A 12,860-nucleotide genomic window follows, 5' to 3' on the forward strand; every position below is an offset into this window, starting at 1 on the left:
GATGTATGTATTACTAGCAGCTAATGTTAGGAGATTGATTTCTCATTCTAAATCAACTGTTCTAAAATTAACACTTGAAATATTCTTCATTCTTTCACTTCCAAATAATACTTATTGCTTATTTATGATGGCATATGAGAAGCAATAAAAATAAACAAGAAGACCAGATTGTCCAGGCAATGACATGTTAACAGCAAAAAGTTAACGGAACTGTTAATGCGCTGCAGATGCACATCTGATCTTAAAACTATTATGTTTTGGGCTATTGGTTTATAAAAATTTGACCAACTACTGCCTGGATATGCAATATAACACACATGTTCATGCACATGGCTCAGTGTAGTTCACACTACTTCCACTACACTGTTGATTCTGCAAGGAGAAACCAACCATGCTATATCCCTGAAGTCACCCGAGAGATCTGTGTAAACCAAGGAAAGACACACACTCCACAGAAAAACTTCTGCAAACACCTCACTCTGCCACAAATCCAAATAGCTTTGTCTCACTCCCATCTATTGAGGTATGATCACCATTTGAATACTACTTCTACACAACCCCTGGTTTTCACAGACTCCTCCTTGAATATTCTCACTTAACATCAATCTCACAGCTCTCGCACGTAATGCTTTCTATTGGTTTTTTCCCTATTTCCCAGGTCCCCCTATTTTTATGTTATTTAGCATGGAGACCATGGATGTTGCTCCTTTCCGCCTCCACCCCGTCACAATTCATCATTAACAACCACAATAATATCCACTCCTGCAAGAAAACATTTTAAAAAGAAAAAGAACAGTCCTTTTAACGTAGTATTACAAGGGTTGCGACATGGAGAACATTTGGTTCTTTTAAAAATCCTGGTTCATTTGCTAGAGAAGAAACAATTGGCACATACATGAGATATATAAGCCAGGGATACATGTTCTGAAGAAAATGTTGGTTTCATTAACAGCAGTTGTAGCTGGGAGACGCTCAGTGCTCTGCCTTTTCTTTTTAAAGCAGTTAACTTCAAATTAGGAGGCCAAAACTTCACTAATTTACTAATTTAATTAATGGAATTACCCAGTTTTTCTGATTTGCCAACTCACTTCTCTATCTTGAAAAATAACCTTGACAATTTTATACGTTAATTACAATGGGTAGAGATCTGAGATGATGCACAGCAATCTCAATTTTTTTTCAAATAAAGCCACTCTGGAGATAGTGTATTTCTCATTTCTTATTATCACTCAGAAATATATTTCAAAGGAAGTATTTTTACTGAAACTAAGCACTTTAGGAAGAAAGCAGGCTATTATAAGCAGGATTAGAATCACAAATCAAAGCTGTCTCAGGATGGAGCAACTGCATGATTGTAGGATAGCTCTTAGAAGAAGGAATCATTACCACATGGTCTGAGGCATTGTGGCCCAAAATCTCACATACCATGCCACAGCGTTTAATATTAAAGGAAACAGAGATTGTTATAGTTCAAAGGTAGTCTTGGCCTAAGTCAAACCTGATTTTCTAAACCTTTCAGCTTTACATTAATGTTAGTGTTCTCTGTTTAAAAGCCATATCCTTCTTATGAATTAGGAAGAGTTCACAGATACACAAAACAAAAATCTGAACAAAAGATATTTCATCAGAAAGATAAAGAAAAATAGCAACAGACTGCAGTATCAGAACCCCAGCAGGAAAACAGAAACAAAGAGGGTTCATTCCTTTATCTTTAAGCAGATCTTTGTTGGTTTATGGCACTTAATGACAGTAATCGAACTTTTAAAGGGAAGCCATCTCCAGTATTCCTTTCCTTTATTAAAAAGAAAGAAAAGAAAAAACCAAAACGAAACAAAACAAACCCCACCCCACAACTCAGATTTAACAGTTTTGTTTGTAACTACCTCACTGTTCAGCTAGTTTGTTAGTAGCATTAATAGTGTTTTGCTAGTTATTCAGCTGGCCGCAGTCACTCCCTCCATTTTAATTTTCTTGGGCTTCTCTACTGTGTGTTGAGTTCTGCTTCTTTACATTTTCAAGGTGATATTTTAATAAAGGGATTTGAATATAACAGAAACACTACAATTGCAGCAGCTAAGCTTTAGCTGGAGGCAAAAATGTGGCAGATATGCCTCTGCCTAAACATGCCAAAGTAACCTCATGTAAACAACTTTTTTTGTCCTGTTGGAAACCAGACTTCCTACGGGTCTGGCTGCCCTCCTCTTTCCCACCTTCCACTGTCCTGTAAATCCAGGAGGAACAATCCAAATGAGTTTCAACACAGACAGTGAAAGAATGCATTCCTCCAGGAGCACTACCTCTTTTCATTCATTCTCCAACTAATTTTTTGTCCAATGCCTTGTTTTCCCAGGAATGCTTGGGTTTTTTTCTGAGGAAAAAAGACTCAAAACACTTTGATAACAGAGCAAACCTGCTTTCTGTTCTAACATTTCCACTCATGTCCTACCTCACTCATCTATTTATACTGATCAGAAATTTTATATTACCCATTTAAAGGTGTTTAAAACACAAATAAGGCACACTTTAAAATCAACAAAGCAAATCTTGTTGAACCTGTGAATTCTCAGTATGGGATACTCATAGAGTATCCTCATTCACCCATTTATTTCTGTCCCCGTCAGTAAAGTTTCATTTCTCTAACAAACCTGTAATGAAACAGTAGGCAGACTGCTTCTGTTTGTTCTCCCTTAAGATCCCAGGAAGCTGGGTGAATAGAAGGAGAGAGTGTGTACTTAATTTTATTCTGGCAGCCTGTAATGATAATCCTATTCAATTTTATAATCCTCCTCCTGCAATGTCAAACTTTAGCCTGTATGTATCAAATGGACCATAAAGACTGCTAACAGTCTCTTTTCTTTACCCTTTTTTAAAAAAATTGTTGGTGATCTCTGTTTTCTAATGCTTACCACGAACATAAAAGAAGCTGTAATTGTCTCAAATTTCTTTTGGAAAAGCATCTGGTGTGGAAATTACTCAATACGGATGTATAACTGCAAGGGTCACTGAGGTGGGGAGGAAGGGGCACTACATTTGGTTGACAAAAGGCTGGGTATTTAACCCATTTCAGCTTGCATGTTCGTACTATATGATTCAGGATGTGTAATGGGGCAGTTGCATTCCGGCCTGATCGATGCAAGAACTCTATGTAACTCTCAGAGCCTTACAGCAGGAGCTCACATGCTGTAACAGCACAGCTTCCCAGGGCGATGTATGAAGCCCAAATGTATGAGTTGTTCTGACCACCTCCTCCCAGAGGCGCACAAAAGCAGGGATACTCACAAAAGCAAGATTTTAGCTTGCATGTTCACTGCACAGCAAACAGACTCATTACTCACACCACACGCAAACAGCCTATTCATTCTCAATCCATCAGATCCTATGCCAGGAAAGGAGTTGCAGCAGGTTATGTACTGCACTGCCACTGAAAGCTGTGCAACCAAAAGGTAGAAGCTCTCCAAAACTGTTTGACCTGCCCAAAATTCAAGTATACTTGCCGTATGAGGCACTGTAGGAACCCAGAGTGCAGAGAGTATTTCTCTGCCTGTTATGAAGGGTTCTACCCCGCTGAACAACACTGTTTTTGACCTTTGTCCATGGAGAAAATTGCCTACCCTCTGGGAAGAATTAGAATCTACACTGGTGTGAACTAGGTGATAGAATGCTATGTAAGATTGTCAAAGGGTGAAAATTTAGAGGATTTGGGTTTGTTAATATAGTAAATAGATAAAAGCAAAAAACTTCAAAATGGAGGATTGTTGTTGTTCTCCAGACCCTCTTCTTCTACTAATCCATATTCTGCAGTAGAAGTATTTTGGGATGATTGGATAAAGAATTCCTCAGTTCCCGTCTACGTGACTAGATGATTTATTATACATTGGTGGAAAACTAAAAATAATGTACGCTTTTGGTGACCATTGGTTAATTTACCTTTAAAAAGGCTGTGTAATCTTGATAATTTGGCATTCTCCTGCATTCTCTTTCTGTCTTCTTAATGTCTGGGTCACGTTAAGTGGCTCTATTTCTCTGATAAGACTTAATAAACAACTGTCTGAAAGCAAGAAGGCTGATGGCCCCGTTCGTCTCTCAGACTCCTGGCAAAGACTCTAAAATTCTCCCCCATCAGGGGAGGCATAATTAAGGCACGGTCAGTGTCAAGGCACTATTCTCATTGCAGGAATCACGAGGAAGTGTAACTAAGGACTATATTCACTGGGATTTTTCCCATATAAAAATGTTGAAACACTGAGGTTAAAATCCCTGTCTAGGAAGAAAGATGTCAAAACATAGATTCAGCCTTTTTTTGGGGTGAATCCTATCCCCAAAAGTGATTGTGTGCAGAATTATAGGAAAATACAAATTTATTAATGGATTACTATTGTTCTTTCCAATTTCATTCTGCTTATTCTGAGACAAGCTACGAAGTTAGACTGTCCTCAATGGACAGGTACAAAATAAAAATTCCAGTTTTCTAGAAGCTCCAGTGTCCTGAATGTAAGGGACATGTGAAATTAGAATATCCTAAGAAATCTAAAATATATTTAATCCATCATGTGTCATTCAATTACTAGTAGTTAATAACACTAATATTCAAAACCTAGTTTGTGTCAGAAGTAAAAAAAAGTCATGCATTTCCTGTAGAGGCGCTTCAGGTTTTATTCAAATCTTACTGAAGCACTTCCATTAGCCAATGAAGGCATGTAGGTTTTTCACATCCTTATTTACTTCTGTTTTATTGTAAAAGTAGAACATTGCAATCAGAAATATTAATTGAAATTCTGCTGTCCAGTGACACTTGGCACATTTCAGCATGGCACAGAACAACTGTCATCCATTCTTTTGCTTATGCTGGCAGCATTGCTTTGGATAGTGCTATGCAGGTGAAGTACTTGTCTATAAACTGTCGGTCAGATTTTTTAACATGTGCTTGTTACTGGCAATGAGGCCTAATAAAAGCACCATACACTTCTATAGAGAGAGCTATTCCCTGGACTGGAGATACGCTGAGACTTGTTCAAACTCACATCACTGTGAAAATGCACATTACTTTTAATTGCAAATAGTATTTTACACAGATTCATCAGAACTATAAATATGCTATTGCCTGATTCACTTTCTTAACATCCAGTGAAAATCAGATGAATTTCAAAACTTCTCTCCAGTAAATTAACCAAAATGTCAATGTTGTCTTCTCCGGTAGAGCTCCAGATATGTTCTGTTAGACAACCTGCTAAGAAGCTGAGATGAACAGCACAGCAGTAAGAAGCTGCATTGTTCTGTCCGTCCTCTCTGTCTCTGCTCCTGTTTGCACTTCCTGAAAGTCTAAACATACCCCATTGCTTTAGAAATAAAAAAAGCATTCAAATCCTTTCTCTGCCTAAACAGAAATAGCTGTTCTCTATTTATTGCAAACTGTTTCAGCTGAAATAAGAAGAAACATTGGGAAAACACATGCCTGTCAGTATACAGCCATAGAGTACTAGCTAAGGAATTAATTACTGAGAAAAAATTGTAGTAAAACCTCTCTTTTTGAAATGAAATGAGTAGGGGATAAAGCACACATCTGCCATGTTTACAGCACTCTGTGGGAAAAGCAGTGAGACTACTTCAACTTTCATTCTAGCAGTAGATAAAGAACCAGTAGTCTGATTTCTTAAGTCCACAGTAAATTTCTCCTACATCATGCTACAAAAAGAATTACCACATATATATATGTATTACCAGCCACAAATAAAACTGTCCAATAACCTTTGACACAACTTTTTTCTTATTTCAAATATTATGGGAGAACACAAGCAAACAGAAGAAAAAAGCATTTAAATAATTAATGGTCCAGCTCTGCAATTCATCATTTTCAGAACAGTCTCACTGGCATCAGCAGAACTGTTTACATCCTGGTATTTGGCTAACCATGAACAAAAAGCAGGCAGTCGGCATACAGATGGGAGAATCCTTGGAAACCTCTCCTTATTCCCAGAGCACCAGTGCAGAATCCCAAAATGTACTCAGAGTAAATCCCACTGAGATTCAAAGAGATGTAAGCATCCGCAAGTGTTTTACCAAGGAGCTGGAGAGGACTGTCACCATTGATCATGTGAGCTCTGAGATTGCACCAAAGTCACCATGATGAAGTTTCTAGATAGTCTGTGCCTATCTCCAACCTTTAGATTCATTAGAAAATAACCACTGAGTTATGTTTCCTTCATTTGCCAGGTAAGTGGCTGGACAAAGACCACACCTGCAGTCAGAATTTGGTTAGTAATTATCTAGGAGTACAGCTTTCATTTCTCATTTGTGTTTTTGCATTACTTTCATGGTATGTTAGGAGCCCCATTATTATCACCCCTCCATACTGGTTCTTGGCAAGCAGCTTAAGAAAAAACACACTACTGAAGCTCTCAAAAACTGTGAAATAATACGGGGAAGCTTTAATGTTGTGCTGTATGTTAGATGCTTTACACAAGTACAACCACTGAAATATTAAAAAAGCATCTAAATTTCAGCTTCAGAGGGATAAGACCCCTAACATCTGCATCAATATTCTTCCGCTTTTCTCTGTATAGAAGTAGAAGTTGATTTCTACACAGACTTTCTTTTCCAATTTCCTGAATATCATTGGCATGTCAGGTCTCTGTGCCTTGAGAAGTTGGAACGGACACCAGCATTCTGTGTGGATGGTACAACAGTTTCACCTAAGGCGTCTCTTTAATTTATTGAAGATGCAGTACCTTTTGACAAAACTAGTCCTACAGCAACAGCCATACATCTGTACAGCCAGGTACAACCTTTCCTTGCACATGATGCCCAAACCACTGCACTCCTTCACCCTTCCTCCTACATGGCAAAATCACTGTTGTCCATCAGACTACACTTAATGTACTTGGTGAGCAAAGACTCACTAAAAGGCCATTTCTGAAGAGCAGAATGGTGTAATCTAAGCTGCGTATTAGCCCACATTTTACTAAAATGTATGCAGCTTACTAAACCTAGCCCAAAGTCTGCTAAGCTTTGAAATTAGTGTATATCTAAATTCATATTTTCTCTGAAATGTCTTTATATTTAAAATGAAAAAATAAATTCTAATTCCAGAAACTACAATAAAATATTTGTGGGTTCAAGTTTCAGTGTTATTTTACATCTTAAATGTAGTTTGAAATAGTGCTTGGCCCTATTTGCAGGGCCAGGCCTAGACGAAACAGGGTGGAATATGCAATGCATGTTAGGATGTTTTTTCAGTACTCTTGGAAACTCAGCAACTTATATATGTAATAGAGCCCAAGCAATGACTGAATAAAGAATGACAAATAGCTTAGGATTTGTTATGACAACTTTGACATAATAGCACTGTGCAATTTTTTTTAACTATGCCTGACGCAGCAACACTCTCAGGAAAAACTGCTGCTTAACTGTTTCACCACAAACAAGACTATGCAGTTGAGGATCATGACAACACCAGTCAACATCAACAACAGTTTCCAATTTTATTTGAGATACACAGAATACTTTATGTTTCAGCTGCAGCTTTCTAGATGGCCAAACGCTTTGGAGTAAGCTGGTACTCCTAGTAAAGTCTCACAGAATCAAATATTACTAATGGGCCTCTTAAGAAACTGGGATCTATCCAAAAAGTGAATTTCAATTTTTATAACAAATCAGAGGTGTTACAGACATGCAGTGATGTACATGGCTTTTGAGCAGACATAATAAAAAGGTGATAATTACTTCCACCAATTTCTTTACAAAGATTTTCTAACCTAATTTTACCCAAACACAATGTAGAAGGAAGTAAAACTGTCAAAATAAAAAGGAGCACAGAAGTCAAATGCTTTTCATGAATACAAAACTCTTTTACCTGATTGCTTTCAAACTACCATCACTTGACTTTCAGTATTTTTCTCCACAATTAATTCTACTACCATGCTTCGGAAAATCTGACAAAATATAAATAATTAGATGCCAGCCACTTAGACTTGTGTGAAACTTGGCGGTGTCACTTTGCAGGAGTGCAGGCAAATATTTTATTTGGTGTCAATCCACCATTTTCAGTTTGTGTTGATTTTTGAATAAGTTCAAACAGGCAAATGAATAAGCAGTCAAAATTTCCACATTTTACCTGATTTCACTTCACGGCCATACAAATAAAAAGGCACATCTTCAAGAATCAACAGTGGAACAAGTTAGATGTTCAAATTCAGAAAAAAATTACAAGAAAATATCTGTCATGTGGTTATGGTGATTTACACCCCAACCCCAGGATCATGGAGGATGTTAACCCTTTCTAGCACCGTTACTCTTTGTATTCTAAATTCTGTAATGTGCTGCAGGTACATGCATTTATGATGCTACATAAGGGCCGCAAATGAGAAAAACAGTAGCAATAATCAGTTCTGTTTTAGATCCTGCCAGCATTCTGTACCATTGCAGGTAAACTTTCTTTCCACACTTTCCATCAACCCACAAGTACCTTAGGACTGCAGCTCTTTGGATCATCACTGCTGTTGTCAGTGTACCCTCTTTATCTGGCAAAAATCATGATTGATGCAACAGAAATAATAGCAGGAGAAACTTGTTTTAAATAAGAGAGGTATGCCACAGAAGTAGCAACAATTTAAAAAGTCTGACTGTGTTAATATTTCTGCTGAGAACACACTCATTGCATTCTTCTGTGGAGGAGTTAAAAGGAAAGAAGTCCCAAATTCAAGTAACTACAGGTACCACATGTGGGAAGCTGTGAGGTAGAGAAAAAAGGCCAAAGAGATGAAAAAAGGAATAATGAAAAGGAGAAAGGAGACACTGGTAAAATACTGGTAGAAATAGGAAAGGCAGAACAGTTTGAAAACTGAGATAATACAAAGGAGGAAGATAACTTTAGAATACAGGATGAGAATGAAGAGAAAATGGATTACAGATGGACTGAAGGAGAGATGATGACACAGTGAAAAGAAAGGAGAGGGAGCATGGAGATACCTAATTAGACATCCATGGACAGCAAAATAAAATTACAGATGGAGATGAGAAAAGTTTAAGAAAGGATGGTATAAGAAGATGGAAATCCAAAACCAGAAAGGTATGTATCTGGAAATGGGATAAATAACATCACTATTGTACAGGCTAAAAGCAGAATTATGGATTTGAGAAATGTTATGAGAAGAGTGTGAATAGGAAAATTGTTAAGAAGAAGGGTAGGTACAGAGGTAGGACCCAAGATAATATGGAAGAAAGAAGACCTTAAGAAAAGAATGGGAGTGAAAAGCAACAGATGAAGCAGACTTGGATGGGGACCTGGGTGCTACCCCTGCATGCAAGGTCATCTTACCAATCCACCACAGGTACTGAAGGAGGCGAAGGAGCCCGGGTAGCGGAGGACAGCACCACTGTAGTAACAGGCTCTCTCAGGTTGCGACTGTGCGGCACTGGGTGGACTTTTGCCCTCAGCCCCGAGCCGCTCTTCCACAGCAAAGCCAGGAGCCAGGAAGCGGCTGTCCCTCTTGAGAAGCAGGTAGAGTTCCCGAGCAAAAGCTGGGATCCTCAGCAGCACTTCGTCTCCATCCTCTGCTGGAGGTGGTGGTGGGGGGGACGGTGGTGGTGGCAGCTGAGAGGCAGCACCAGACCCCTGGGGCAGGGGGGACCAGTGGTAAAACTCCTGAGACTCATACTCATCCTCCGTGTCCTCTTCCTCTGCTGCCTCCCCTACAGCCTGCACCTGCCCATCTACCGAGGAGGAGACTGAACGCACCTCTCGGGAACTGCCAGCCACTGGGCTAGATGTGACTGGGGCGCTGAAAGTGCTGCTTCGGTTCCCACTACTGGGGTCGACGTTGCAACCCCCACCACCACCACTGCCACCGGTCGGCTCCTGCTGGCCCGGGCTCCACAGTGCAGGGAAGACGATCTCCCACTCCTCAGTCTCTTCTGAAGCATGGAGACCTGTGGGGAAGCCAGCAGATGCTTTAAATGAGTGGAGCACCGAGCAGCATCCAGTGCCTGCCAGAAACGTACCCTTTGACAACACAAGATGGTCCTTCTGACTCCTAGACCGACAAGCACACCACACAAAATACAGTGGGCTTCATTTGTCCCTTTCATCTTGTCCTTACACACAGCAGGGGAGCCAGCTACTAGATGGGTCTGTGCCTGTTGATGCGTCTGGAACACACCAGGGTCCTGCTGAACATTGAGAGAAAGCCGGAGCCCAAGCTGGGCAGAAGTTATGTTTGTACCAGCAGCTGGGGATGTTCTTCCTTTTGATCACCACCTCCAAGCAAGAAAAGTTGCATAAACCCTTCATCATTTAGACAAAGTTAACAACTTTTTCATATAGCTAAAAAAAAATTGCTGGGGAAAACCTGCACAAATTTGAAAATTTCAACCTTCTTGTCAGCATGTTTTGTAAGAACCATTATGCCTTCCAAAGTTCAGCCAAATAAACACACACACACCATGGCTGCACATACAAGTGGCAGTTGCACACACATGCTGTATCATGGTAATTCTTATAATGAAACTGAATTAGAATCACGAATTAGTGATGTCTGCATATCACACACACTCTACATACAACCCAAATTCCAGCATGCCAGCATTATGTTTATAAACATCTGAGTACACACAACCTCCGCTGGCCTGAGACAGGAAACGGTTTTATTTACACATTCATCTCACTCTAGGAGCAGCACAGCCGGCAGAGATGACAGGGCTGCCTGTGGAAATCAGGTCTCGTACAGAGGAGCGCTGCGCAGTGCACCCTCACAGCCGAGGAGCGCATTATCTGATCACCCATGGGTTACGGGGGGCGGGCGCGGTTAACAATGGCCAGGTACCGCCACCGGCAGCCGGCGGGGCGCGGAGGCCGCCCCGGGCTCGGCCCGTCCCGCGAAAGGCGCGCACTTACCTGCGCCGAGACCGCTTGACAGCACGCACAGCTGGTAGAACACGCAGCAGACGCGGCTCAGGCGCATCCTCCCGCCCAAAGCCATCGGCTCTGCGCCCGCGGGACGCCGGCTGGCAAGACACGCAGGGTCGTGCTGAGTCGTGCCGGGCCGAGCGGGAAGCGCCGCGGGGCACAGCCACCTGGGCACCCGCGGAGAAACTGCGGGAGACCGCGACTGGCGCGTCCCGGCGGGGCGGGCGGGCAGCACCGGCGGCGCGGGATGCGCAGCGCACGGCGGGCGGGCGTGTGTGTGTGTGCGTGTCTGTGTGTGTGCGTGTCCCTGCGCGCGTGTCTCTGTGCGTGTGGGCGCACGCAGGCAGCAGCACGGCCCGTGCGCGCACTCAGCGCCCGGCGGCGGGCGGGCAGCTGCGCCCCGGCGGCAGCGACCGCGCTGCCCCCGCCCGCCGCTCGCCCCCACGGGGCGGGACGCGCCGGGCCCCGTCCCGTCCGGCCCCGCCCCGCCCCGCCCGGGCGGGCACCCGCCGCGGCCCCCCTTCCTTCGCCCCGCCACAACCCCGCCGCCGGGCCGCGGGCAGGCGCCCGGGGGGATCCGCGAGCAGCCGAGCCCCGGCGCCGGGGGACGGCGCTTCGCACCCCGGCAGCCCCTCCCGTCCGTGAGGGGCGCGCACGGCGCGCCCCGGCGGCAGGAAGGGCTCCCCTCATCCCTGTCGCCAGCAAGCGGAGCCTTGCGGAGGCTTTGCCTAAATTCAGGGGGCAGCAGACATTGACCACTTTTGCCTAGTTTTGTGTAATTTGATTCTAAACTCCTTTTGCCCCCACCACGCAGCTTTCCACGGAAACCCATCACTTTCCACCCCGGCCCTTGTCAGCAGAGGAATGAGTGAATGAGGAGTTGAGCAAAAAGCTTTAGCTGCACATCTAGCATCAGCGTGAAATGCAGAAGCAACAGGTAAATACGTCCCTCTAAAAGTCGGATTTTGCCATAACTTCTGCTGCTTTACCTACTGTTACTGGTGTCAAAGGTGATTGCTGTGCCTAAAGGAAAACAGAGCAATTCAGTGCGGTGAGGAAAGCCATCTGTGCCATTAAGGGGAAGTTAAGAAGTTTTAAGAATTCTTTCTAGAAGTTAGTTGTGTAAAATGAAAAGGAAAACATACAAACAAACAAAAATCACGTGTTACAGCTCAAATAAAAAACAGTTTAGACTCCACGGAAGCCAAATGCAGCTGGGTTTTAGTCTCTGCTGTGCTCAATAGCTGCTTGAAATGTATGCTGCATGGGTAGGTATTCTCAGCTGCCTCCGAATAGTATTTTTGATTAGTTGTTAACTTTTTTCCCGTGTAAAATGAATCATACAATGGTCTTTTTTAATTTCTTTTCTTTTTCTTTTTTTTTTTTTTTTGACATCTGAGCCAACTAACACTAAGCAAAATCAGAGGGACCCAGTGAAAACAAGATGAATTGATTAGGAAGAGGGGAGTTTTTCAGGGCTTCAAACTGGTATTTGCCTGATAATTAGGTGACCTTAAAATGCATTTCAAGGGAAGCTTTGTTTTCCAAATAAATAACAACATATGTACTAATCTAGTTAATAGGTCAAATCCTGCAGCCTTTTCACAGCCAAAACTCTCCTTACTGATCAGGAAGTGCTGCAAAATGTGGTTTATAAGGCAAATACTAGATAGAAATTCTGATTGTATTTTTGTTACAAAAAATCAGAATGTACAGGCAAGATGCAAAAATGCACAGAGAGGATCTTTACTGTGAATACATTTACATCACAAAATACATAAATGGATAACAAGCAGGAATAAGGTAAAAAGATATAGCATATGATTTTGCTTACTTTAAAACTGTAAATTGCTATAACTTTTCAATAGGCTGAAGTCTTTGGTCCCTTTGGACAAAATTTGCTTCTCTTACTCACATGTACAATCTTAGTAAAAAGACAAAAGCACTGTTTTTGACAGTA

The 12,860-nt window shown here is 42.0% G+C and overlaps 1 protein-coding gene across 1 annotated transcript in view; it reads right to left on the minus strand.

Moving 5' to 3' along the window:
- Window positions 1-10,973, minus strand: part of ADAMTS19 (ADAM metallopeptidase with thrombospondin type 1 motif 19) — a gene marked incomplete at both ends in the record, with an annotated part of 135,280 nt that extends 124,307 nt beyond the window's left edge. Inside the window, 2 exons of the mRNA XM_082301819.1 lie at window positions 9,314-9,924; window positions 10,889-10,973. Of these exons, the coding sequence (XP_082157945.1) occupies window positions 9,314-9,924; window positions 10,889-10,973 (696 nt within the window). The remainder of the gene's footprint in view (window positions 1-9,313; window positions 9,925-10,888) is intronic.
- Window positions 10,974-12,860: the final 1,887 nt, after the last annotated feature.

Source organism: Coloeus monedula (genome assembly GCF_965178545.1).
Source record: "Coloeus monedula genome assembly, chromosome: Z".
In the NCBI taxonomy this organism is placed as follows: Eukaryota; Metazoa; Chordata; class Aves; order Passeriformes; family Corvidae; genus Coloeus; species Coloeus monedula.